At 39.7% G+C, this 26,261-nt stretch overlaps 1 protein-coding gene and 1 pseudogene across 1 annotated transcript; one reads left to right on the forward strand and one right to left on the reverse strand.

The window, feature by feature from the left end:
* The first annotated feature begins 803 nt into the window (after nucleotides 1–803).
* On the forward strand, nucleotides 804–26,261 carry mchr2b (melanin concentrating hormone receptor 2b). Its single transcript, XM_072673539.1, has 2 exons — nucleotides 804–1,351; nucleotides 22,016–26,261. The coding sequence occupies exons 1-2, from the start codon at nucleotides 951–953 to the stop codon at nucleotides 22,656–22,658; spliced, it is 1,044 nt and encodes a 347-aa protein (XP_072529640.1). The 5' UTR covers nucleotides 804–950; the 3' UTR covers nucleotides 22,659–26,261.
* On the reverse strand, nucleotides 13,525–15,967 carry LOC140550205 (E3 SUMO-protein ligase ZBED1-like; annotated as a pseudogene).

The following is a 26,261-nucleotide window of genomic DNA, read 5'->3' on the forward strand; positions in this document are numbered from 1 at the left end:
GTAAGCAAATTACTTAAAAGCATCTATCTCAGCAATAAGAGCATTTTACTGTAAAATCTCCATTAGAACAGATGCAGGTAAACATAAATCCAGTAAAAGTGACAAGAGTTTCTGAAGAAAGTAGGTGAGATCTTGTGAGATAGTCTGAAGAACAGAGCTTGGTTCCTCCAGGGGTCTCCTGGACGCCCCCCCCCCCAGTCCAGCAAGCACAATGTGGACGTAGCTCACATGATTTACCATCAAAAAGCCCTGATTTACCAAACCAGGTGTTGAATGATCACTATAAATAATTCTAGACTCCATGAGGAGAAGTTAGGTGATATTTTAATAGACACCGTGACAAACCATCACTATTTTTTTGGATTGTTATTAGTATTATTTTTATATTAGTGTTCATTTTACTGAGTAAATAAACACGTGCTGCCCGGATAATGATCTTTTTCCTTCTAATTTGAATTATTTCATATTTTGGTTAAACTGTAAAAGCCAGATCACTCGATAAAGCCCTCCAGATTTGGTTGCTTAAAGACTTAATTATTTTCCCCACCCGCATTCAGGCAGGTCTTGCGGTGGGGCTGGCTAGCCGTGGCCTGAGTCTGCGCTCGGATTGGCCCGTAAATCGTACTGACGTGCTTGCCCGCCAATAGAACGCGGGGGAGGGCGGGACTTGTCGCTAAACGGGTGGGAAAAGAAAAGACGTACCTGCAGCCGTAAGGGTGGAGACAGATTGGAGAAGAAATAACACACACACACACACACACACACACACACACTCACACACACACAGAAGAGCTCCACACACACAAACAACACGTGTTTCGACTTTTCCTCGCCCGCTGAGAAATAAAAACACAGCTAGCTGGCGGACTATTGCTAAACGGACAGTTGTCTTGTTGGGGAAAGTTGTCTGCTCTCTCTCTCGGCTCGTTTTGATTAAAACAGTGTCGGACATGAACGACTCGGACGTGTTTTGCAAGTCCGGAGAAGTTTCGGCGAACTCGTCGTGGTGCGTGAACCGGACGGGTTCCCCCTACAGCCCGATGGACGCCGCCTCCTTCATGCACATCTTCCCCACCGTGTACGGCGTGCTCTGCTCGGTGGGCGTCCTGGCCAACAGCCTGGTCATCTACGCCGTGGCCACATGCAAGAAAAAAATGGTCTCCGACATCTACGTGCTGAACCTGGCCGTGGCCGACCTGCTCTTCTTGCTCGTCATGCCCTTCAACATCCACCAGCTGGTGAGGGACAGGCAGTGGGTCTTCGGGAACTTCATGTGTAAAGCCGTGGTGGTGGTGGACGTCAGTAACCAGTTCACCACAGTGGGCATAGTCACCGTGCTCTGCGTGGACAGGTACTGAGACTGGGCTTCACCTCTATCCCACTATAAACCACTATCAGGATCTGAAAAAACACCTTTACTGCATTTTCTTTAACCTGTATTAATTTAATCCAGTAATTTAATCTGTCTGATCCTCTTGATTGTGGGATTAATCATTTAAAAATAGACATGCAGGTCAGTATGTCTTCATTTCTATCTGTATCTGGAGCTTAGAAAACATACTAAACTTATAAATCAGTATTCAGAAGTGATAAGCTAATAAATACAAAAAAATAATAATATACGGTATATCTGAAATCTCTGTCATGCAAAAACAACAACAACAACAACACTGTTTCCAGAATTGTTCATTTTTACTATAATTTGTATAATTTAAATTTGGCAGATGTTTCTTAAATTGTGTCCAAAAAAATCTGATGATAAACTTTTCTCTCTCCTGCAAAGTTTCCACTTTGGAAATACAAGCTTTTTGCATGACAGTTTCGACTGGTGATATGTATATATATACAAAACAAAAGTTCCAGAGCATAAAAAACTATAATCTGTAGTTTATGAGCCATAATCTTAGACATATCTTATTTTAACTTTTTATTTTTATATTTATATATATACAAATATATGAAGCTCGTCACCGTCATCTCTATTTTTGTATATCTTCACTTTTTATGCATAAATTTAAAGGAAAAAAAAAAAAGTTAAATTTCACTTTAGCTGACAGAAATAGTATTTTTTTCTTGATATCCATTGAAAGGTAAGGAACTTTTTCTTTCTTTCCATGAACTTTTAGAGATACTCCTTTTTTTAAATGACATGCATTATACTAATTAAAGTTATAAAGCTTATAAATCAGTATTTTCAGCAATAATTTATAAAGAAATTCAAAAGTTTAAGTTGCAGTTCTTGAGTTTTGGAGCTTTTTTTTTACTATTTAACTCGTCATATATACATATATACAAAGTGTAAAATTTAATTTCACCAAATACCATCATGAATAGACAAGTAAAAAATCCTTAAAAAAAACTTAAACTTAAATTTAGAATCAAATGTTATTAAATTAGATTGTAAAGTTTTAGAGAGATACAGCAGCAATGATGTATATGTACATGCTTGGGCACCCCTGGTCACATTATGTATTTTGTTGGTTTTCTGAGTGTAAATAAGTGAACAGATTCCATACAGAGAACATTTTAGACACAATTTATATGTATTTTCTGAATTTAACAGATTGCATGTGACATCACTTTTGAGAGTATTGGCTTTGCTTCCTAACGGGAATTGTTTAAGTGCAGGGATTCCCAATCCCACTGCACACTATACACATCTTTCTTTTTAGTGTTTTCCTTCATCCAGCAAACCTGATTCAGCTCATTAGCTCATTCATCAGCTCCTCCAGTGCTGGATCAGATGTGTTTGAGGAGGAAACACACAAAAACGTGCAAAGCAAGGGGTCCCCAACACAGGCTTTACAAACCGCCGGTAGGTCACCGTTGGACCCCATTATAAGACCATTACACGTGTAAGGATCTGTCAGAGGTCACCTGTTAAACCAGTAACATTCTTTGCACTGTGATGACAAGCCATCAAGAAAACATTAGACACCAAACCACTGGGAATCAACAGACACCTTTTTGTGGCAGTCATTTCAGTTTAATGACTCTACCAGAGCTCTGTGTGCACACTAATCTTATCAGCATAATCACATTACCATCATTTGTCCATATTTTTATGATTGAGAACAGACTAGAAACACCACCATGTTCCGTGTAGGCTAGAAGCTTCTGTCTTTACTGTAACCTTTTTTTTTTACTGGATGTTTATTTATTAAATGATTTAACTTAATACAAATATTACGCAATTAGTATTGTTTAATTCTTAGTTTTAATCAGTTAGTTACATTAATGAATATATAAAAACATGAATACAGTAAAAACAAAACAAATACATTTTAAAATTAATTTTTAATATAGAAAGTTTTGCAAAAATAAAAGTGTTGGTCATTTGAAATGTAATGATATTTACAAATATAGAAAACAAGCTTAGTCCTATATTATTGGTAATATGTTAATAAACAAATAGAAAATAGTATACAATAGAAATATGTATAATAAAAAAAGTATAATTATATACAATTTCTATAAAAAAGTATTCACCCACATGGATGTTTTCACATTGTATTGCTTTTGTGTATGGAATTGTGGTCCATATGTAAAATATAATATATATATATATATATATTTTAAATAAATCAATATATTATATATAATATAATGCAGCTTTTTTTTAATTTTTTTATTTTTTTATTTTTTACAAAATATTACCAAAAAAACTACAAAGTAAGGGAAATAAAAAAAAAATATATGTATAATATAATATAGGGGACTGCATAAATATTTGCCCCCTTTAAAGTGACTGACCTGATTGAACAGAGATTCAGACAGCTGGTGAAAGTAGTCTCACTTTTAGTGAAATGGAGATCAGCTGAGTGCAGTAAGCGGGTCTCTAGTGACTCTAGTATAAAGACACCTGTCCAGTCACTGGTTAATCAGAGTTCCTGACTGTAAAGCTCTGAGAGAAGCGTATTGAAGAATATAGGTCAGGGGATGGACACCTTAAACACAATGAACGTCCTCTGAAGTTCAGTTAAATCCTTCATTGAGAAATGGAAGAAATATGGCACCTCACAGACTGAGTGGCTGGTTAGGAAGAGTCCATTGGTGGTGTGCTTTACACTATTTCACCTGATGATTGTGCTTGGTGATGTAAGGCTTGCATGCAGCTGCTCAGCCATAGAAACACATGCCATGACACTCCCAGTGTACAGTTTCTGTGCTGATGTTAATGCCAGAGGAGGTCTGAAACTGCAGACTGAAATGAGCCTCAGCACTCGGGGACCCCACTCTTTAACTTTACATTGTCTGCCAATTCATGGCTGAGTTGCTGTTTAATAAGACCACTCACAGTTGATTGCAACCAGCTAAGTTGCAAGTTGCAATGGTGGCTCCTATTTCAGTACTTCACTGGTATTCGGTGAGCACTTTAAAACCACCAATCCTGCAGACTGCATGGTTAGGGGTTTGATTTTATACAGCTATGGCAATGGAACTTAATGAAACACAACTTAATGAGTTCAGTGATTTAGAGGTGTGTCCCAATAGCAAACTACCATAGACTGTGTTTATTAGGGTTGCAATATTCTGGGAATTTTTTTAAAGTTGGGAAATTTACTACGGGACACAGGTAATTATGGAAATTGACAGAAATTAATGGGCATAAAATGGGATCATTTAAAGCTAAAGGTGAGAAACTTTTATATAGTTGGTAAAAATATACCAAAGGATAATCTTGGCTAAAATAATTAGATATGATACCAAAACAGTTGAACAGGCACACGACACATTACACACTGATTTGTAGAAACCTGACACTAATGGTTCAGTGCTTTTACTCAATAAAAATATGAACCTCATCAAAATATTACCTGACTTTAGGTACTCCTTTGGTCCAAACGTGTGCTTTCAGTAGTGGTGAGTGTCAGGTTTCTAGAAGTCATCCCGACATATGCTGTACATGTGATGGAGGAATGGACAGTGAATGCAGGGGGTGTGGTCTCATTAGCCCTTCAGTGTGTAATGTGGCATGTGTCTGTGATTGAGGAGCAACTGTTTTGGTATCATATTATGGTATCAATTATTTTAAATTATGCTTCACTATATTGTTACCAACTATATGAAAGTTTTTCACCTTTAGCTTTAAATTATCCCATTTTATGCCCATTAATTTCAGTTAATTCCCATAATCATTCCCGTTTCCCATGGTAAATGTATGCTGTTGACAAAAACGGTACATTGATGATAGTGTATGATAAAGTTTCATTAAATTAGTCAATATTTCCTATTAATTCCAATAAATTCCCAAAATTTCCAAAATTTCCATGGAAAAAATTTCCACATTTTGGAATATTTTTTGGAAGCTTTCAAGCTAAAGTACCAGTAAAAAAACATGTATTGAAAATGTTCCACCCCTTTGCAACCCTAGCGTTTATATACCACAAACACAAAGACATTGTATGTAAGAGATCTTGCACAGACCTCATGAAGTATATATATATAGGGTACTTAATAAGGTCTGTGCGAGATTTCTCACATACAACGTCCTTGTGTTTGTGGTATAAAAAGCAGGATATTCTAGTACTCTCAAAAGAGCCTCTCAAAAGGACTTCTATTGTGTGACTGGAATGAACAGCCTGACAGAGATAAGCAGCACACAGTGAGATTGCAATCCTCTATAGGTGAGTCCGTAGACCTGTAATAGATGGTAGATGACAATACTGAGTCAAATTTTATTCACAGAGCACAAATAGCCTAACTCGCACATGAATATCCATAAATAGGGTGATGACTCTCCAATCAGAAAAGATAAGCTGAATATTCTGTTAAATTCCTGCCTCCTCCACTGCATATTGCTATTTAAAGCCCAAAGGAGCTCTCTGTGCTCGCCTGTGGTGTGTTTCTTTTCCTGTATGTCCTCGCGGCATTGAAAACATCAGTTTATTTGCAGCACGGCAGTGTTACCTGGTCTATAAACCCATAGGAGGCTTGGTTTGGTGGCTGCTGGAGCCTCCGATATGATTGTGATTGTGATACACCTTGCAATATTAAAACACACAGGGGTGAGTCAGTAAAGAGACGCTGTGTGGATTTGTTCAGTTTCAGCAGCAGCTCTCCCGATTTACTTTAATGAAGGACTGATTAGATAAACTAGGTGTTGTATGGGAACTGGGAATATAGTTACACACGCCATTCACAGTGTACTGTTTGTACAGACCTTTTCACAGTACTGTAGGACTGTGGTTGGTCAAGCTGCTTACAGTATAGTGTAAAACACATTAACTACGTTTACATGAGGTTACTGAGGTTGTGTATTGGCGATTTGCATTTTGTTTTTATATCTAAGCACCAAATTTATAAAATCTGAGTAAAAGAAAAGTTGAGTTTTTGTCCAGTCAGAACAGTGGGATCTGAGTACAACACTGCTGTCTGGTGTTTAGGGTTAAACACAACACTAAATGAACCACTGTCTGCCTCCAATCTTTACATGTAAACTGTTCTTAACAAATGGACACTGTGTTTTTGAGAATTAATGCAGTGTTGCAAAACATAATATCACAATACTTTGGTATATTGATATTTTCTTACTCTCTTAATACACTCATTAGTCTGACTAGGTTATTAATCAGCCTGTCCATACATTAGCTGTATAAAACGATACTATACTTCCATTTACAGGCCTACCAGCATTGTTTGACTTTGTTATTGTTTGTTACTACAGTGTAAAATGCCACCGTCAAGAACAATTTAAGCTTCCTGCCATTTAAAACATTTCACATAGGATTTAACATCAAGAGATGGGTCCCAAAAAGCAAAGTTTTGTGCATGACTTTGCGGCTAAACAATTGTAGGGTGAAAAAACTATAATCCTCTGGTATCCTTTTAATCATCATATTTATATTTATATTTAATATATTCTTCAGTAGTTTTTTTCTATATTGCTTTATACATTTTTAATTACTTGAAAAAAAATTGTTAACTGTTTACAGTTTAAATGATAATCAGCAAATCTGACGGTCATTATAAACCTGTGTTCAGCACAGTCTGAATGTTCTCCATTAGGGGGCACTAAAGTACTCTAGGTGCTAAATAATTATTTACATTTACAGCATTTAGCAGACACTCTTCTCCAGAGCGACTTACAAAAGGGGCTTCGCTATTTACCCAAGAATAACCTCAACTAGTTTGAATAGACTAAAATTCAAAGATACCTCTAAGCTTATGTATAGAGTTGTGTAGAGTCAACAATTCTGGTATTAATAATAATGATTCTGTGATAATAATAATGATTCTGGTAATAATTATAATCAGCAAAGCCATTCGGGATTGTGCTCACTGTCCATATGACAAACATCAGTGTATAATATTATCAGGTGACAGAAACATCTGACAGTGTATTACAACGACAGTGTAGTAGCTAGAGGAGAGGCAGGTGGAGAGTCACAGGTAAAGTTGAATAATGACTGTAATTGAGTATAGAGTACACCTAAATGTCAGTCTTTGAATAGTGTTTTCTCATTTATGTACAGGAAGTACAGAAGGCTAACTGGGATGCTGCTGGTTTACATAATCACAGCTATGTAATTACTGTCTGAGGAACATACTGTCAGTAAGATGACTCCCTGTATGAGTGTGTTGGTAACTTTTTACAGTTTGAACGATAATCAGCGAATCTGACGGTCATTATCAACCCGCGTTCAGCACAGTCTGAGTATTCCCCACAAGGGGGCGCTAAAGCACTCAACTCACTTCTGTAAAAAAGAAAATCGAAACAGGCACTTACCAAGGCCAGAAACGATGTCAAGATAAGTAATAATCATAGATCGCTCTCACAGATACAGAGAGAGGGACACTTCTTCCTGGTGTTAGTATTGTTAAATCAGTTCTGCTCCAGAAAATTTGGGCAGAAGTGGGATGTCATTGTAACCTACCACAGCGCTCAAACACTGAGCAATGACATCTTTTAGTTTTTGTGCAACAAACGATGAAAGGAAGAAGTGGATTAGAGCAAGTTAAAGCCCTGGTTTAACACATCAAAAGAAAGACGTTGTGTCTCGCAGCTGCCAATTCCAGCTGAGGTCTGTCTACATAGTGAGCATCAGATACATCTCTGTTTCTCCTAATCTGGTTTATTTTATAACAAGTATTGTCAAAGACTTTCTTTCATCTATTTCATCATTTTGGAATCTCTGAAATGCAGAGTGTATTGCTGTGCAGTTGAAGCCATTTTTATTGTTTGGCCTTAAAAAACCCCCAAATGCAATTACGCTCTAAACCCAAGCCTTCGCACTGAAAACTCTGAAACAAACTCTGTAAGAGACAGAGTAGCGAGGGCGTAGGATCGGATAGGGATTGTAGGGACATGTTCGTACCAATATCCAGCGACTACTGAAATGTTCAGTGCAATAATTTTGAGCATAAAATCAAATACAGTGGTCCGTCAGTGTCTAGTCAATGTATTTGGTACCCAAACAGAGCTTGTTCTCTTCTACGAGTCCCACCTCCCTATCCCACATCACTAACAGTACTCACAGAGCCATTTCTTGCTAACGTGTGACAGGTTGTACGAAGTAATGCAGTGCATTTTATTATTATTAAATGAGGAACTATTCTATGGACCATTATACAGAACTGGTGGCAACCCTAAATGTTGTGTGGCGATTAGTGTCAGGCCCTCGTTATCGCGCCCTCCCCCTGGGCGATCCCGAGCTGCTGCCCACAGGCCCAAATAAGGACTTCCGTTTCGTTTACGTTCATGTGTGTTTGATTCAGTGTATCGGTTCGTGTTCATTTACGCTCTTGTGTGTTTGGTTCAGTTTTTTTGTGCTCACATGTGGTTTGGTTCTGTTGTTATCATTCATTGTTTTGATTATGAGTTTCACCTGGGACTGGGAGTACTTAAGGAGTCTTGAACCGTATAGAGCCTTCAGGATGCCCTGAGGTTCCACGTAGGTTACCGGTGTGGTTAGATCAGCTCCGGTGCTTTACTTACGTTCAGGAGTAGGTTTCCCGGCTATTCACGCGTCAAAGCGAGACTTGCTCGCTTCCGGTCTGGATACTCAGGTTACCCACGCCCAAGAAAGGCGACCCACGCTCGCGGCGGCATGCTGCAGTTTCAGGTTTGATCGGCCTTGCCGTTTGGTTAAGCGACTGGTTCCCCAGCTCCCCTCGTTTGTTATTAAACGCTGCTCAAGGTTTTGTTTATGTTAGCCTCCCCCTCTACCCAGGTGCTGCCTGTGGGTTTTTGTTCAAGCCCTCTTTTGGTTTCTCCCCTGTTTATCTCCCCTGTACACCTGTTCAGCTCCCGACTCCTCCCAGGCCAGGTTTTGTTGTTTTCGCCGGTTGTTTGCTGCGTTTGGGTTTTTGTTGTTCACTGTTGTTTCACTGGTTGCTGCTTGTTTTGCCTCACTTGCCCTTTTGTTTCTCCTTTTGTGTTAATAAATCTGCTTGCTTTGAGACCATCTCTGCGAGTGTTCATCCTATCTTGGTCTGGCCTAACACACCATGACAATTAGCCTAATTTGGTGGTCAGGATGGTAGCCAACAAAAAAGTGGATATTAGGAGCTACTTCACATCCAGTCAAAGTGTAAGTCAAAAAAAAGAAACTCAGTTACTAATGTGTAGAGTCAACAATTCTGGTCATAGTAAGGATTTACAAAGCCATGATTGTTTTTGCTCACTGTTCATATGGCTGCATATTTTGTCAGGGGACAGAAACAAACCTGACTGTGTAGCAGCTCAGATAGAGTAGAGGCAGGTGTTTGGATCACAGGTGAAGTTGAATAATGACTGAATTCAGTACAGACTAAAAATCTTAATGTCTGTCCCTGAACGGCGCTGTTATCAATGTTCTATCATGAAGTACAGAAGGCTAACTGTGATGCTGTTGGTTAACATAATCACAACTGTGTTATTACTGTCTGAGAGCATACTGGCTCCCCGTGTGAGTGTGTTGGCTAACATGTCTATGGATTAAGGCTCTAGATGACGAATGCAAAAAAGCCCAGGCTTCCAGAGACCCCATGTGGACCACTTTTGTGTCCCCGGCAATGTCAAAATCAAATCCACACCCTTGCAGAGTAGTGACCTAAGCATTTACAGTGTTCACATTTTTATGTTCCAGTCTACCCTAGGTAGAGCTGGCCTATGGTGTGATTTTGTTATGCCTTTACTCTGAAAGATGGTAAGTAAAAGTCGACAAACAATGGGGAGAAACAGCCAAATCCACATTCACTGGTTTGGCTAAAGCTGAGAGTCAAAGACCCTGAGAGATGGCAGGCTTGCTGAGCACTTTAGCCGACACCTATAAGAAATAATAAGCCTTGGTTTAGCTAATCCCTGGTGCTGCCACAGCCATCCGTGAGTCGCAAAGACCATAACTGTCCCAACTTTCTCAGTGTGGGAGGTGTGGACCTCCCTTCTCCTCCATCACTCAGCAGTGTTCTCCTCCGAGCATGTTCAGCTGTAGAGTGACATTGTGTTAGCGGCAGTTTAAAAGGGGTAGTGAAGCATCATGTAACCTTGAGGAAGCACATATTAGCCTTCACCCTCCAAGCACTGGAGACATCAAGTGACAAGGAGTTCTAGCAAGTGGGTGGGAATTAAACATGACTAAAACTGGGGTGAGAAGGAAAATAAATGAAAAAGGGGGCTTCCGAGTGGCGCAACTGTCTAAGGTTTGGCCATAATGTCCAGTGGTTCAAGCCTCGCTCTCTCTAGATGCATAATACATTTATTTCCAATATCTTTTATTGATAAAAGGTTTTGCAGTGGGGCTGCAGTCTAAAACGCTAGTAATACGTTCTACCCTCCCTAGTAGCCCTGACCCCACCCGTAATAATTATATAGTCAATAGATGTTTATGAAACTATAGAACAGGTGGCAATGACAGTGAGCAGGCCTGTAAAATGCTAATCGAGGCAGCCAGTATAGGCTGCATGTTTTAATCAAGCTAAGCCTAAAGAGACCCCTCGGTTGGACCATGCAACTGAACTGTGTTGTTTACATGATCATACCTCAGTTAGAGCACCTGTCATAATTAGACTAGACTAATACCAAACCATTGCTGTGCATGTAGACATAGATATTTGCTGCAATACCGGTTAACAAACAATATACTGTCCAGTCCTAAACACATTGCGGTGTGAGCAGGCATATTAGCACATGTCCCCCCCCCCCCATCTCCCAGCCTTTTGCTACACAGAAGGAGCAGCTGAACATGTGATGTCTCGAGCACAGTCAGAAATAGAGGTTTCAGTGGCTCTATTGATGGAGAGATTAATACAGGGGCCCCCCAAAGGCTTCTGTGCTATTACATGACAAGAATTCACAACAGTGCTAAGCCCCAAACCCTCCATTCTATCCTAGCCCTATATAGAAGCGTACACAGCCTGTAGATCTGCCCTGGTCACTGCCAGGTCATATGCCTTTACTGAAGCATATGACCCTACAGTGCAAGGCCATTGTTAATGAAACTATCACACAGTGGGAGTAGTTTATTTTGGGAAATCGAGGGGAAAAACAACATTGAAATAACTCCCAGGTTGTCAGATTTGAGGAGATATATATGTTCTCCAAAGAGACTTATGTTTGAGATTAGACTCTTAAAAATAGTCATGCCTTAGAAGAGCCATTTTTGTTAAGGAGATAAAGTGTAAAGAACCTTTAGACTAAATAACGTCCTTAAACTTTTCCCTTTTAAAATTCATACATAATGTATCTCTTACACATATGTTTTTTGGTGGAGCAAAAATAGTTTGTCCAAGAACCCTTTGTACCACCTTTATTTTTAGGAGTGTATTTCATTTACTATGGAATTTGAATTTGGCTATCTATTGAGTAAAGCAGCTAAGCCGGCCATGGGAACATTACTGAAGATTTGCAAAAAAGATTTAGGTCATGAATTTACTTCTGAATCATTGCTGTTGTCTTATCTGATGGAGCATTACAGCACTTCTGAAAAGTCTCTGAAAGTCTTTTCTGTCAGATCACTATCAAATGGGATGGATAAATGAGTCAAATTCTTTCTTATATATTTAAATATGTAATATTTACATATGAATTGTTTTACCCAAGGGAAAGGAAAAGATCACTTCCAGCAGGGCGACCAGGCTTACATTCAGCTATAAGACTGCTGTAGCTGTATTTAGAAATCTATAGGACGTGCCAACATTGTTGTGTGACACTGATAATGACAGTCAGGGAAGCTGAAATCAATAACCTGTGACACAGAGAGACGACATGCTGGGGGTGGTTCCTGGATGTACGTTTGGGAACAACTCAACACATTCTCTAAACATTTGAGCCCTAACAGTTTTGGGAAGTTGTGGATGAATTAATTTTCCTATTTGAGTAGCAGTAAGAATTAACAAATAGATAATCAGGATAAAAAATATTTTAAAAATGTCTGAAATGAATTATCTGCTGTTGTTCATTTTAGGAAGCTTAATAATTCATGATTTCAAGTGCTGACAAAATAGGAAAACACAAACAGGGAGAGCAGTCAAGTCCCAGATGAAGCCATCTGCAAGATTTGCCTGAAAGACGGAAACTCATCCATCAAGCATTCCTAAAATCTAAAATGAAGCACCTTCTAATCGCTTCATTGTTGCTGTGGCTGTACTGTGCCAGTAAAACATGTGTGACAGTGGCTCCACAGTGTCCAGCAAAACACCACTGAACATGTTTTTAAAAGTGAACTCTGAACTTCTGACATGAGTCCTTATCCTCTAAACCTGAGCAATTTGAGCCTCGGTCAGCTGGAACACAGCCTGTGCTGTGGTGTGTGGCAGGTCTGCCCTGCTATATAAACTAAGCTAAGCTAAATTAAGCCTAGCTAGCCAGCCACAGTGCTAAAAGCGTCTTGGCTTTTGGTCAGTCCAACACCAGCCACTGGACTCCTCAACCTCTCGAGTAGTTTTTATACATCTATGCATTCTGTCTAACGTGTGGATGATGAATGTGTTCTCCCACTGATGCAACAACTTGCATTTCCCCTGAAAGCTGTTGTTTTTCAGTTGTATTTTTTTTTTATAAAGGGAAATCATCAAGCATTTTATGCATATTTCATCATTCATGCAGTAAAAGCTTAATACCTTATAAAAATAAACTAATTAATCACAATTTGCTGTGTTAAATCGCCTTCTTTGAAAGACTGAAGCTTTTAATAATGGATATTTCAATGTAAAATAAAATAATCAATATAAAATCAACACATTGTAATTGTATTTATAGTCAAATAGGTTTGTTTAATTGTATCTTTTTAACTTTGATAGATTGTGAACATCTGTGCAAAATTGAATCTTTATCACTATACAGTAACAATTCAGCTCAGTCCTCCTTTACACTCAGCCAGTTACTGAGACAGACCAGCTTATTTACATTATCAGAGGACAAAGCAGCTCTCTTCTTTTGGATGATGTGTCCTGAGAGTGAAAACAGCCTCTCACAAGGCTCGGTGGTTGCAGGAGTTGAGAGATATTTGCGGGCAATGGGTGCCTGCCTTGCCTGACCCCTCCATATTCACTTTGGGCTCTGCTTTGTAGCGGCCCAGACATTGTTCTATATACTCTTCCTCTTCATCTGGCTCCTGCAGATGTCTGCTGTGCCACCATCAGGTTGTGTAATGAAGCCCACACTTCACTCCTTTCATCTTTGGTGAGACACTTCAGATCCCTAAACCTGGGATCAAGTGCAGTAGCGATCTTTAGGCATGTGAGGTTTGTGGTGTCCTTCCGGTTAGCTAGATCTGTGGTAAAGGCGGTCTTGGACCTCACTACTGGATCATCGTCTGAGGGCTCCTTAACCCTAAACAAGTGGCATAACGCTGGCAGCACCACTGAACAGGAGACCTACCGCTCTCCACCGAGCAGTTCAGGCACATATCTGCAATGAGAAGATGTTTTAAACATGTTAGTAAATTGTTACTGAACTAGAAAGACTCACTGCTTTCTGATCCTTATCCTGCTCATAGGGGATTCATGAGGGAACTAGAGAGAGAAGATACACATGGTGAGATGTCAGACACAGACGTGCATAAGTAGGCAAACAGCAAAAAAAGACACACACACACAAAGAAAACACACACGTGTCCAGACAATGCACACACAGACCACACAGGTAAAGAGAGAGATAGCACACACACAGAAAACATGTAAAGAGAGAGACAGCACACACACACACACACAGAAAACATGTAAAGAGAACACACACACCACACACACACACACACACACTCACACACACCACAGAGGTAAAGAGAGAGACAGCACACACACAGAAAGCACATGTGTAGAGAGAACACACACACGCACACACACACACCACACAGGTAAAGAGAGAGACAGCACACACACAGAGAACACACACACACACATACACAAAACACAGGTAAAGAGAGAGACAGCACACACACAGAGAACACACATACACAAAACACAGGTAAAGAGGGGGACAGCACACACACAGAGAACACACACACACACATACACAAAACACAGGTAAAGAGAGAGACAGCACACACACAGAGAACACACACACATACACAAAACACAGGTAAAGAGAGGGACAACACACACACACAGAAAACACACACAACACAGGTAAAGAGAGGGACAACACACAAACACAGAAAACACACACAACACAGGTAAAGAGAGGGACAACACACACACACAGAAAACACACACAACACAGGTAAAGAGAGGGACAACACACACACAGAAAACACACACAACACAGGTAAAGAGAGGGACAACACACACACACAGAAAACACACACAACACAGGTAAAGCGAGAGACAGCACACACACACACACACAGAAAACACACACAACACAGGTAAAGAGAGAGACCACACACACACACATAGAAAACACATGTAAAGAGAACACACACAGGTAAAGAGAGAGACAGCACACACACAGAGATATAAACTAACCTGCAGGGTTTAAGTAGTTCCTCTAGCTTTTGTAGTTTGCCGAGCTCCTGTCCACTCTACATGGTCACATTACAGTTACAGAGTCAGTGGAGTGGTCAGTGGAGTTTCGCTGGATTCGCTTCACCATCTCTAATGTAGAATTCCATCTTGTTACAGCTTCCTGAACCAGTGAATCTTGATTCTGCACAAGTGCAACTTGCTGTTCTTTTAAGTCACGTGCGTTTGATTGACTACGTTTAAAGTGCCCGACAATCTTGCGACATTTTGCCAAAACACTGTCGAATTCACTGTCGCCAAGTGAAAGCGTGACCGCTCATTGCAGACTGTGGCCACGCAGGGCAAATGTTCAGAAGGAAGGAGCCTCGCGGCTGCAACCATGTTACTAGCACTGTCTGTGCCAAGTGTAGTTAACCTTCCCGTCATATTCCATTCTTCTGTGACATCCAGAAAATGATCAGCACAAGCCTCTGCATAGTTTCACGTTTCTGTTTTACTCAGTTACTCAGTTAATGCAAATGACTGCAGATTCCATTCTTCATCAGTGAAGTGCACAGGGAAGCCCAGGTAGTCGTCATTGCTCACAGAAGTGCAGTGGTCCCCTGTGAGCGCGACGCCCCTCACTTGTTTAAGCATGTTCATCCTTTGTGCCCTCTCGCTTTCATACAAAGTGTGCATTCTTGAAATGATGGTTCCTCTCGAGGGTAGGTTATAAGAGGTGTCTCCTGATGCCATTCGAATGATTTCTTGTAGTCCATCATCTCTTTTACTATGTACTGGGCGGCAGTTTTTAGCTATCCAATCAACCAAAGCGGTAATTACCTTCTCACTGACAGGTTCCGTAATTTGATTCTTTGACTTATCACCTTAGAGCAAAACACCCTACTGAAATCATCTCTTCTGGGCCTCATCTGCGTACATTACAGGAAGAGAATGCCCAGAAGAGATGATTTGGGTAGGGTGTTTTGCTTTAAGGTGATAAGTCAAACACTCATAATTAAATTCGGCTTTGCAAACCATGCGTTTTCTCCAAAGTTCCATCAGGCAACTTTCCACCTAAAACTCCATCCTTGTCCTTCTCCATATTTAGCCAGGATGGTCTGGATGGTCTGGTTTGACGGTATGGTTTGTGGGCAGTGGTGCTCAGCGGTTAGAGCGCAGGGCTTTTGGTAACAAGGTTGTGGGTTCGATTCCCGGGCTTGGTGAAGCTGCCACTTTAGGGCCCTTGAGCAAGGCCCTTTACCCTCTCTGCTCCCCGGGTGCTGGAGTTGGCTGCCCACCGCTCTGGGTGTGTGTGTGTACTCACTGCCCATAGTTCACTAGTGTGTGTGTGTGTTCGTTACCACAGATGGGTGAAATGCGGAGGACACATTTAGCTGTACAGTGTACAGTGACAAAACATGCACTTTTACATCTTATAGGTCACAGGTCAGCCTCCACAGGAAGTAAGCGCCCAGTTGCGTTAATTGTGTTATTTTTTTTAACATAAATATGTTAAAATATTTTACAAATGTTAAATAATTAATCGCAACAGGTAACGTGTTAATTTTGACAGCACTAGTCAATAATAAATGATACCATGCCATGCATTCTTTATTAGTGATGACATCTGTGACTTCTGAGGGTTACAGAGATTATAATAAAGTAATTCTTACTTTTTTAATGTTTGGCGGGTGTTTAACCTCCGGAGGCGCAGCTCTGCTGTATGACCCAGTATTTTACCTCATTTCTGAGTCTGTCAGCATTTTTAATGTTTTATAGTCAGTTTTATAGTGTGTTCGATTGCTCCACGGGTTGATTGCTCTATTCAGCCATCATCAATCTTTTGTTCACTGGTACTCTTATCGATTCGTATATATGTCATGGTGGCGCCGGCCACACTGACGACATCCCTCGAGATAGCTTACTCCCTGGAGTTTCTGCTTTCTATAAGGAATATCAAAAGCAGCAGGGAGCCTGAAATGGAAAATGTGAAAAGACCAAGCTTCGGAGGAGGAATTAAAAACTGGCTTAGGTGGCAGGGAAGTTGGTATCCTCTCCTGGTAATTACCTCATCAAACATGAGACCCTCATTAATAATGAGCTGGAAGAAGTAACACGATGAGGGTTTCCCGTGTAGAAAAATCACCTGCGTTATGGAGACGTGGTTAAACCAGGACAGCAATGTGGATGCTGACAAATATAACAGAATTAGGGCTGACAGATAAAATCACTGAAATTCATCAGCAGGGGTATTTGTGTGTTTTGGTGGAGAAATAGTGGGCAACACTACACTATTTTTGAACATCCTTCCATCCATCCATCTTTTTGTCCACTAGCTACCTGTTATTATGCTAAATATTTTAGGTCCTAACAATCAGGAAACAGCTGAGTGCATATCGGACAGTGCTCACACGATCAGTTCATAAACTAACGTTCATTTTGAGAGTTTTTAATATACTGTCTTTAGATATACACCAAAGGACAAAGGTATTAGGACACCAACACATTATAATTACAGGAGCTTTTATGACATACCATTCTACATCTATAGGCTTGGCATTAATATGGAGTAAGTCCCCTTTTGCAGCTCTACGACCTCCACTCTTCTGAGAAAGCTTTCTATAAGATTTTAGAGTGTACCTGTGGGAGGTTTTGCCCATTCATCCAAAGAAGAGCATTTGAGAGAGTCTAGCCTGCAATCTCCGCTCTAGTTCATCCCAAAGGTGTTTAATGGGGTTAGGGTCAGGGCTTTGATTGGGCCAGTCAAGTTCTTCCACTAGACCCACCCAACCATGCCTATACGGACCTTGCTTTGTGCACTGGACACGACCATGCTAGAATAGAAAAGGGCCTTCCCCAAACTGTTTCCATAAAGTTGGAAGTATACAATTGTCCAGAATGTCTTGTTCTGCTGGAACATTAAGATTTCCCTTTACTGTAACTAACTGGACTAAATCAACCCCTGAAAACAGACCCATAGCATTTACCCCTTCACCACCAAACTTTACAGTTGGCACAGTGCAGTCAGGCAGGAAACGTTCTCCTGGCATTCTCCAAACCCATAGTCCATCAGACTGCCAGATAGAGAAGCGTTAGTTGTCTCTGTGACATTGTGCTTTACACCACCCCACCTGATGCTTGGCATTGTGAAATGATTTTAATTTAAATGATTTGGTATCACAGTTTTTTATGGATCAAACTATTATACCTAGAAATCCCACAGTTCGGCTGTTGGTGGGCCTTGTGCACTGGGTTAGGGACTTTTTAGCAGATCGTCCACAAAGAGTCTATGTAAAAGGAGCCTCTCTGATGAGATTATATTAAACACAGCGGCGCTTCAAGGATGTGTTTTATCACCGTTGCTATTTTCTGTGTACACTAATGAGATGAAATTGCAGGGGAGTAATTAAACTTAATGAAATATGCGGGTGCAATGGCTTTAGTTGGCCTTTTGTACAAGAACGATAATACCTCTAATTACTTTGCTCAGGTCTCAACAGTAGAACACTGATCAGTGTTGAAAAAAACATCCTCAGTAGATAATAAACCAGGATTTTGTGTACAAGTGTTCTGACATCAATAAGTCAAAATTGTACTTACAGGGCCAAAAAAGGATTCATACAACACCCCTAATATTTGGTCACAGTAGTAACCAGGAGTATTGCATATAAGGTTGCAGCAGTATACCAGTTTTAGGTGTATCATAGTATAAAAAAATTATGGCTGACATACTGTGTACATTTGCTTTTTATTAGAATGAAGAAAAAATACATTTCTTAGTATTTTCACTTATAAAAAAGACAAACAATTGATTAAAGTAGAAAATAATCAACAGATGAATTCATAATGTAAATAATCATTAGCTGGAAAAAAGCTATACATTACTTGCAGCTTTCTTGTTTATTTATTTTCAAAAAAAAAAAAAAATTTTTTTTAATAAAAAAAATGTTTTCATTCTTTTTTAAATTGTTAATGTATAATAATAAGAAAAAATAATAAAAAGAATTGTGAAATGCTGTAATGGTGTAAAACCGTGATATTTTCAGAGATAGTTATCACACCGTGAAAATCTGTTGACTGTTGCAACCCTAATAACATAAGAATTCTGAGGTAGTCCTCCTTCCCTTTGTGCAGTGCACCGGTTCCAGAGCATGTTGCTACCACCACCATGTTTAATAGCTAGTACAATGTACTCGGAGGTGCATGCTTTTACTCTCTTGAACATGCCTCAGTTACCGTGGGGCAAAAAAGTATTTAGTCAGCCACTGATTGTGCAAGTTCTCCTACTTAGATGAGGGAGGTCTGTAATTTTCATCATAGGTAGACTTCAACTATGCGAGACAAAATGAGATAAAAAATAACCTAGGAAATCACACTGTAGGATTTTGAAGAATTTTTTAGTAAATTATGGTGAACAATAAGTATTTGGTCAGATTTCTGGCTCTCACAGACCTGTAACTTCTTTAAAAAGCTCTTCTGTCCTCCACTCGTTACCTGTATTAATGGCACCTGTTTGACCTCGTTATCTGTATATAAGACACCTGTCCACAGCCTCAAACAGTCAGACTCCAAACTTGACCATGGCCTCAATCAGTGCTAATACTTTTTTGCCCCACTGTATATGGTCAGGCCAAATAACTGCACACTTTAGGCGAGCTTGAAGGTGTCGGTTCTGGAGCAGGGGCTTCTTTCTTTGTGTTTGTGATGATGTAAAGCTCGCTTGACTGTAGACAGTGACACTGGTGTTCCAGCAGCTTTCAGTTCATGGTTGGCCTGTGTCATGGTGGTTCTTGGATTGAGCTTGTTTGTGGACACCCCTTCTAATGAAGTTGCACACACTTCAGATTTGCAAATGCACACACACACACAGCTTGTCTAGGCCCTGTGGAGAAGTACTGCCATTACAGGACTCCTTTGAGCAGATGAACCTATTGACACCATGTCTATACTCCTCTAGGTGTGGGCTAGAGGAGTATAAGGACCACCAGCACTGAGCTGTGGAGCAGTGGAACTGTGTTCTCTGGAATGGTGGATGGTGCTTCATCCAATGCTTTAGGGATGAGGCCCTACCTCATCCCTAAATGATCATCCAATATCCTGACCTTACTAATGCTTTTGTTGACCCTTACTAATCCTTAAGTACTCCTCCAAAATTTAGTAACAGGGACTGTTACTCCAACAAAAACAGGATAAACTCACTCTTTAAAGATAAGATAAGATAAAATAAGCCTTTATTAGTCCCACAGTGGGGAAATTCTCAAATAAATTATAATATTCTAATAATTAATAGATTCTTTATTATTTCTTATATAATGTATTGCATATGTGTCATATATTGTATGTCACTTAATTTCCTTTGTAACAGCAAGTTCCTGCCTTGGCCAGACAACATACTTCTGTTCTAATTTATTCTATTCCTAGAAATACTGTGACTCTTTCTCAGCTTTTTTTTTCTTACTTCACTTTTCACATGTGATCTACAGTGCCTAGAGTAGAAGCATTCTTAATACACAAAAACAAATTCAGACTACAACAGAGTCCAAAGAGAGGATGCCTTTTCCAAACAAGTCATAGTACAGCCCTGGGGTTTACTTTGAAGCCAGATTCTTGGGTTTTGCTGAATGCATTTGGGTTTAACTCAGGGCAGATCTGTCCTCCAGGCCTCTAGATTGAAGTCACACAGTGTGTGACTGGGATTTTTACATTTACTCTTAAAGATGCAAACAACGATACTGTAACCCAAACAATTAGATATTCAAAACATTTTCCTTGAGGTTACTGCTTGTTGGTTCTTGACCTTGGTGGGTTTGCGAGGGCAGCATTGTCTTCTTTTAGTTTTATAGCAAATTAGACAAAGATAAAGTGGCTTAAAATTCACCCTGTTTTTGGAAAGCCATAAAGTTGTTGACTTCATTTTGAGCATACCAGGCCAGTCAAACAATTTGTACACACTCTTAAAGGGTGTGCGTTTACAAAGTAAGAGTTAGGTTTATTACGTAATGCTGTTCAGAATGGAAATTAGGCTGCAAAACAGCTCATTTTGAATTTACTAGTTTTGTGATGTCCTGAAAACTAGCACATTACCATATGTCCACCTTTCACAGCACTGAACATCTTCCTCTATTCACACTGAATATATAAGTAGTGTTTCAGCTCAGACAGTGTTTTAAATGAGGCACAATGCTGGGCAGCCAATCAGAACTGAGGCAATTTTCCATTTGTTGTTCTTAGGCACTGTAACAAAGGCAATATGTATAGTCTACTAGAAATAAGCTTTCCTTAATTCCAAAAAATAAAGGTTTGAGAATAGTCATGTAAAATGAATCCTGGATGTTTTTAGTATTACTAAAACTAATTGAATACTGATAGTATTTTAGTATTAATTTTAGTATTACTTACTAATCATTTTTACTAAGTTCAAGAAATAATTGGGATGCAGACCTTTTGCGGAAGGCATTTTGACATGATGGCTTATACTTCAACACCTGTCATACTTCAGATTTGTTTCTGACATTGAAATTCATGCCAGTGCATGTTCTGTGACTTTTTCTGTGACCATCCACCTGAAAATCTACCTTATATATACTTATTATATTAGGTATATTATTAGGAATATATTTTAGATATATTATATATTATATTATTAGGTATATATTAGGTATATTTTTATACCTAATATACAGGTTTCACCTCCAACCCCCATCTAATTCACCTCATTCAGCTAATAAAGGATGTCTGACGACAGTTATTAGATGGATCACATGGAGTTGCTTATGGCTGGAGCCAAGAAGGTGCATCTTCAGGAGCATAATTGGTGATCTTAAGTCTTAAAGGTCTTTGCATATGTGCATCTTCTTCAGTTCAGTTGGAAAAGCATCCCTTGGGAATCCTCCTGAAGCTAAGAGAGAATTCAAAGAACCTGAAAACAACACAAGATTCCATATGAATTGTTGAATGGTTTTAATATCTTGTAAAATTGTAAAATAAGGCAAACCATTCATTAGCCCTTTGCCTGGTACTGTATGGCTTTAGATATTTAAACCATAATCCTATGCACCATATGTTCAGATGTAGGTGAAGGATGTACTGACAGTACTGTGAGTAATGTGTGTGGTCTGCTTGATGAATGTATCTCTTGTTTCGTTCTTAGGTACGTTGCCATCGTCCATCCCACCTCCGAGAACCGGACCATCCAGTGGACCATCATCATCAACCTGCTGGTGTGGGTCGGCAGTTTCCTCCTCACCATCCCTGTCATGATCTACGCCAAAGTGATCTCCAAGAAGCACATGAACGTGTGTATGATGTACCTGGATGGCCCAAAGGACATGTATTGGTACACGCTGTACCAGTCCACTCTGGGCTTCATTGTGCCCCTCATCATAATCAGTACTTTCTACTCTCTGACTCTGTACCACGTGTTCCGCTCCATCAGGCGGGTCAAGCGCAAGCAGTCTGTGTGGGCCAAGCGCGCCACCAAGATGGTGCTGATGGTCATCGGCCTGTTTCTGGTGTGCTGGTCGCCTTACCACGTCATCCAGGTGATCAACCTGAGCATCCAGGAGCCCACCAACATCTTCATCTACGCCTACAATATCAGCATCTGTCTGAGCTACTCGCACAGCTGCATCAACCCGCTCATGCTGCTCATATTCGCCCAGAACTACCGCGAGCGCCTCTGCCGTTCCCGCGACTTCCGCAGCTCACAAACCAACACTTCCAAGACCACGGTGAAGACGGAAGGATGCTCCAGCGTCAGTCCGGACACCAGCCATCGCTGCACCGTCATCTAGTTATTGCTACGGAAAGGGTTTGACCAGATGTATCTATATACTGTGACACCTACATGCATTTCTATCCGAAGTAAAGACCACTTGCTTAGCACAGGTGCCCAGGGCTCAGGCTTTGACCCTTTTTTTCATCTTCCAGCAAGGATACACTGAGAATGTAGTCATGTACAGAGACACCTTCCTGTATTGCCAAAAAAATGAAGAAAAAAAAACAAGGAAACACTTCTGAGGGCTAAATTATACTCTACTCTGGAGAATCTGTGAACATGCAAAGTCTGTGCAGATGTCTGCCAGCATACGTAATGCTAGCACATGGCAAGAGCGTGGGGTGTTGCGTTACTGAACCAAAATGTACAGGGAAAATGAAGAACTCAGAAACAGCAGCGCTTTCTTCACTCCTGGAAACACCTCATGTCGCATTGTAGCAGCGAAAGAATGGATGGAAGGAGTTAAAGAACATAAAAGAACATCTCACACCGTATTTTGTTTTGTTCTACGTTTGATCTTGTCCCAATCCCAGTGTTGCTGGATACATTTCCCTGTTTAACCAATTAGTGTTTGCTTGATGCTCAGTCCCGCAGGTTCCTACGTAATGTAATCAAGAGATTGGATGTGTTGTATGTTGGATCCTCTGCAAGCTGCGATTACACATAAACTTCTTCTCCATGCCTCTACACAAATACATTAATGTGCATCTTCGCAGAAGTATAAAGCTGCCTTCAAACTGTGGACTGAAAGGGGGGAATGTGAGAAGTAATTGGGTCTCTATGGACGGAACCCTCATGGAAGGATGTTGATCACAGGGTGTTGACGAGTTGGACAGAATGTTAATAAGCTGGCAGTGTTTGCTTGTCTCTAGTAATGGGCGATATGGCATAATTATACAGTAATATTACAGTGCTTCAAGCAGTTTCCACAATACAAAATATTGTGATATTTAGTTTTTCTGATATTTGAAGAGTTAGGGTACAGTGGTAGGCTCATTAAAAAAATATAACTGCATTTTCTTCAACATTTCAGCCATGTGAACCAGGACTACTTATACTCACACTAATTAATTATGTAGTTGGTCAAAGAAGTTCTGACAAAATTCACAATTCCACAATTTATTCAAAAAACAATCCAGCGCTACATTAATAAATATTATCATATTGCCAAGTCTTAAAAGTACAAATACAGAAGATACACCAGAATACATCAAAATAACCACAAATACAGACAATACACAAGAAATACACCAAAATACAGAAGGTACACTAAAAAGATAAAGAAAGTGCTCCACAAATACAGAAAATACACCATAAATACAGCCAGCAAACTCTGTCCAGACCTCAACATGTATCACTATGTTTATTGTGTGCTTCTGAGTGTGCTGACTGTGTTTTCTATGTGTTGACTAGAGATGGCACAATATTACATTTTCTTGTCTTATTCTGATAAGAATGGACTAAATCTTGAGTATCAACTGATCATGATACAGAGCTCTAAAATGAGCTGTTTTTTTGTATTGAAACTCTTCTCTTAGGATGAGCATCTAAAAGTAGGCTATCAAGTTCAGACTACTCGAACTCCACACAGGGAGAAACACATCACATTTGACAGTGTGAATCTGTGTTGTTTCAAGATAGATGTCTTACAGGATTCATTATTTTTCCCTTGATTATCCAATCCAGCATTTTCTGCTGATATTGGCTTGATACCCATCCATGCTAATATGCCATCTCTGGTGTTTACCATTTGTGCCATACTCTAAAAAATGAATTTTGATAACTTTGCTGTTACTGTAATCAAAGATGTAGCTGTGGTTGTATTACAAAGCAGCAAAGCTTTAATCTGTTGTTTATGAGCCTGTCAATAGCTCACCATGTGCCAAAGAGTAGATGGTGAGGAAAATTGGAACAGTGTAGTTATATAAAGTTGCGGTCTTAAGTTTATGTACACTCATAGACGTAAAAAATCATGGTATAATATTCTGCAGCAAAATAAGTTAGAGTATGTGGAGTTATGAAATAACTCAGTTTTGGAAGAACATGGCTGAAGTCCCTCCTCTCTAATCTAACATCCTATAAATTCAATCTCTACCTTATTCATTGGTCTACAAGAATTCTGTGCATCCCTCCACCACCCCTTCACCTTTTATCCCTGTCAACTATTATTCCTGGCTCCACTTTTTGTTGGGGGGGAGGGGGTGCACACGCATAACTGTGGACAGTGACACTGGTAGTACCAGGGTGGTTTGGTTGTTCTTGGCCATCTAACCAGTTATCTCTGAGCTAAGGGTCTTGTGACCTGCAGTTGTTTAGAAATGTCTCCAGGAGACATTCCTGACTTGTGTAAATGTATAATCATCCTTCGTAGATCTGCACTGAGATCTTTGGACTTGAACACCTATTATAGGGAGTGTGTGGTACTGTGTGTTGGTCAGCTAGGTTAAACTGTTAAGCTGTCAAATAAGCCATTTTCACATGGCTCAGAGAAGCTACCAGCTGTAGTCCATCATGATCACTAGCAGGGAGTTTAGAGGCCTTGGTATTGGAAAGCTAAAAGACATTTAGGAACTTTTAGCACCGCTAAATTAATAATGTAAATGTGTGCATGTATATTTTGGACCCTCTATATGTCATTGTGAACCTAAATTGAGGAGAAAAACCCTAACAATTAAAACTTGTTCACAAAATACTTTTTTTTATTTAAGCAATATTATATCTGTTCTTTTTCTGTCCCAGAAAATTGATTGATTGGCCTCAAAATTCATAAATTCAAGTGGCTGTTTTTTGGTTTATAACAGCCTACAGGGAGAGATAGAGTGAAACAATAAAAGCTCTTGTGGCAGTCAGGCATGAGGGGTGAGCTGCACACTGACCACAACTCTGCCTGCTGCAATGGCCCGAGAACTTGTTTTATTATCCGTGCACACAAAAAAATGTGTTATGGCCAAAGAGGAGGTCATTTGACTTTGGCTTGTTTATGTAACATGGTTATCTCACAATCTGTTTAAGTAATATGTGGAAGAAATGTTGGTATTCTGTGTTGTGAAACAGGACCTTGAGTTTGAGAACTGTACTACAAAAATGCTATATAAATTAAACATTGTTATTATTAATATTATTATTACTGCTACTGTTGTTATTATGGTCACACTAAATTTCAGTTGTCCATTGTAGATTGCTCAGTGTTAGTAGTGTTGGGGTTACACTCGTAAAAACTCGTAAAAGGCTCTTTGAGCAATACCATAGAGCAATGTAATAGAGATGTGTGATTATGAAGAACCTTTACACCAAGGTTGACCATTATATGGCTCTATACACAGCTCATTTACCCATCACCCATGATCTTATTTACCTTAAAACATGCCATTGTCTTCATTACATTGGCTTAGATTAAAAGTACTTCATGTTTTTTACCACCGATTTGGTCAAACAGTGATTATATCCAGTCAGGTCCATAAGTATTTGGACAGGGACACAATTTTTGTAATGTTGTCTATGTACACCACCTCAATGCATTTGAAATAAAGCAATCAAGCTGTGACAGGAAGTGTCAACACATTAACTGTTTATTAATTTACAGCAATTCCTTACGCAGTTCCTCCATTTTCACAGGTTT

This window comes from Salminus brasiliensis, chromosome 2, assembly GCF_030463535.1.
Source record: "Salminus brasiliensis chromosome 2, fSalBra1.hap2, whole genome shotgun sequence".
Lineage (NCBI taxonomy): Eukaryota > Metazoa > Chordata > Actinopteri > Characiformes > Bryconidae > Salminus > Salminus brasiliensis.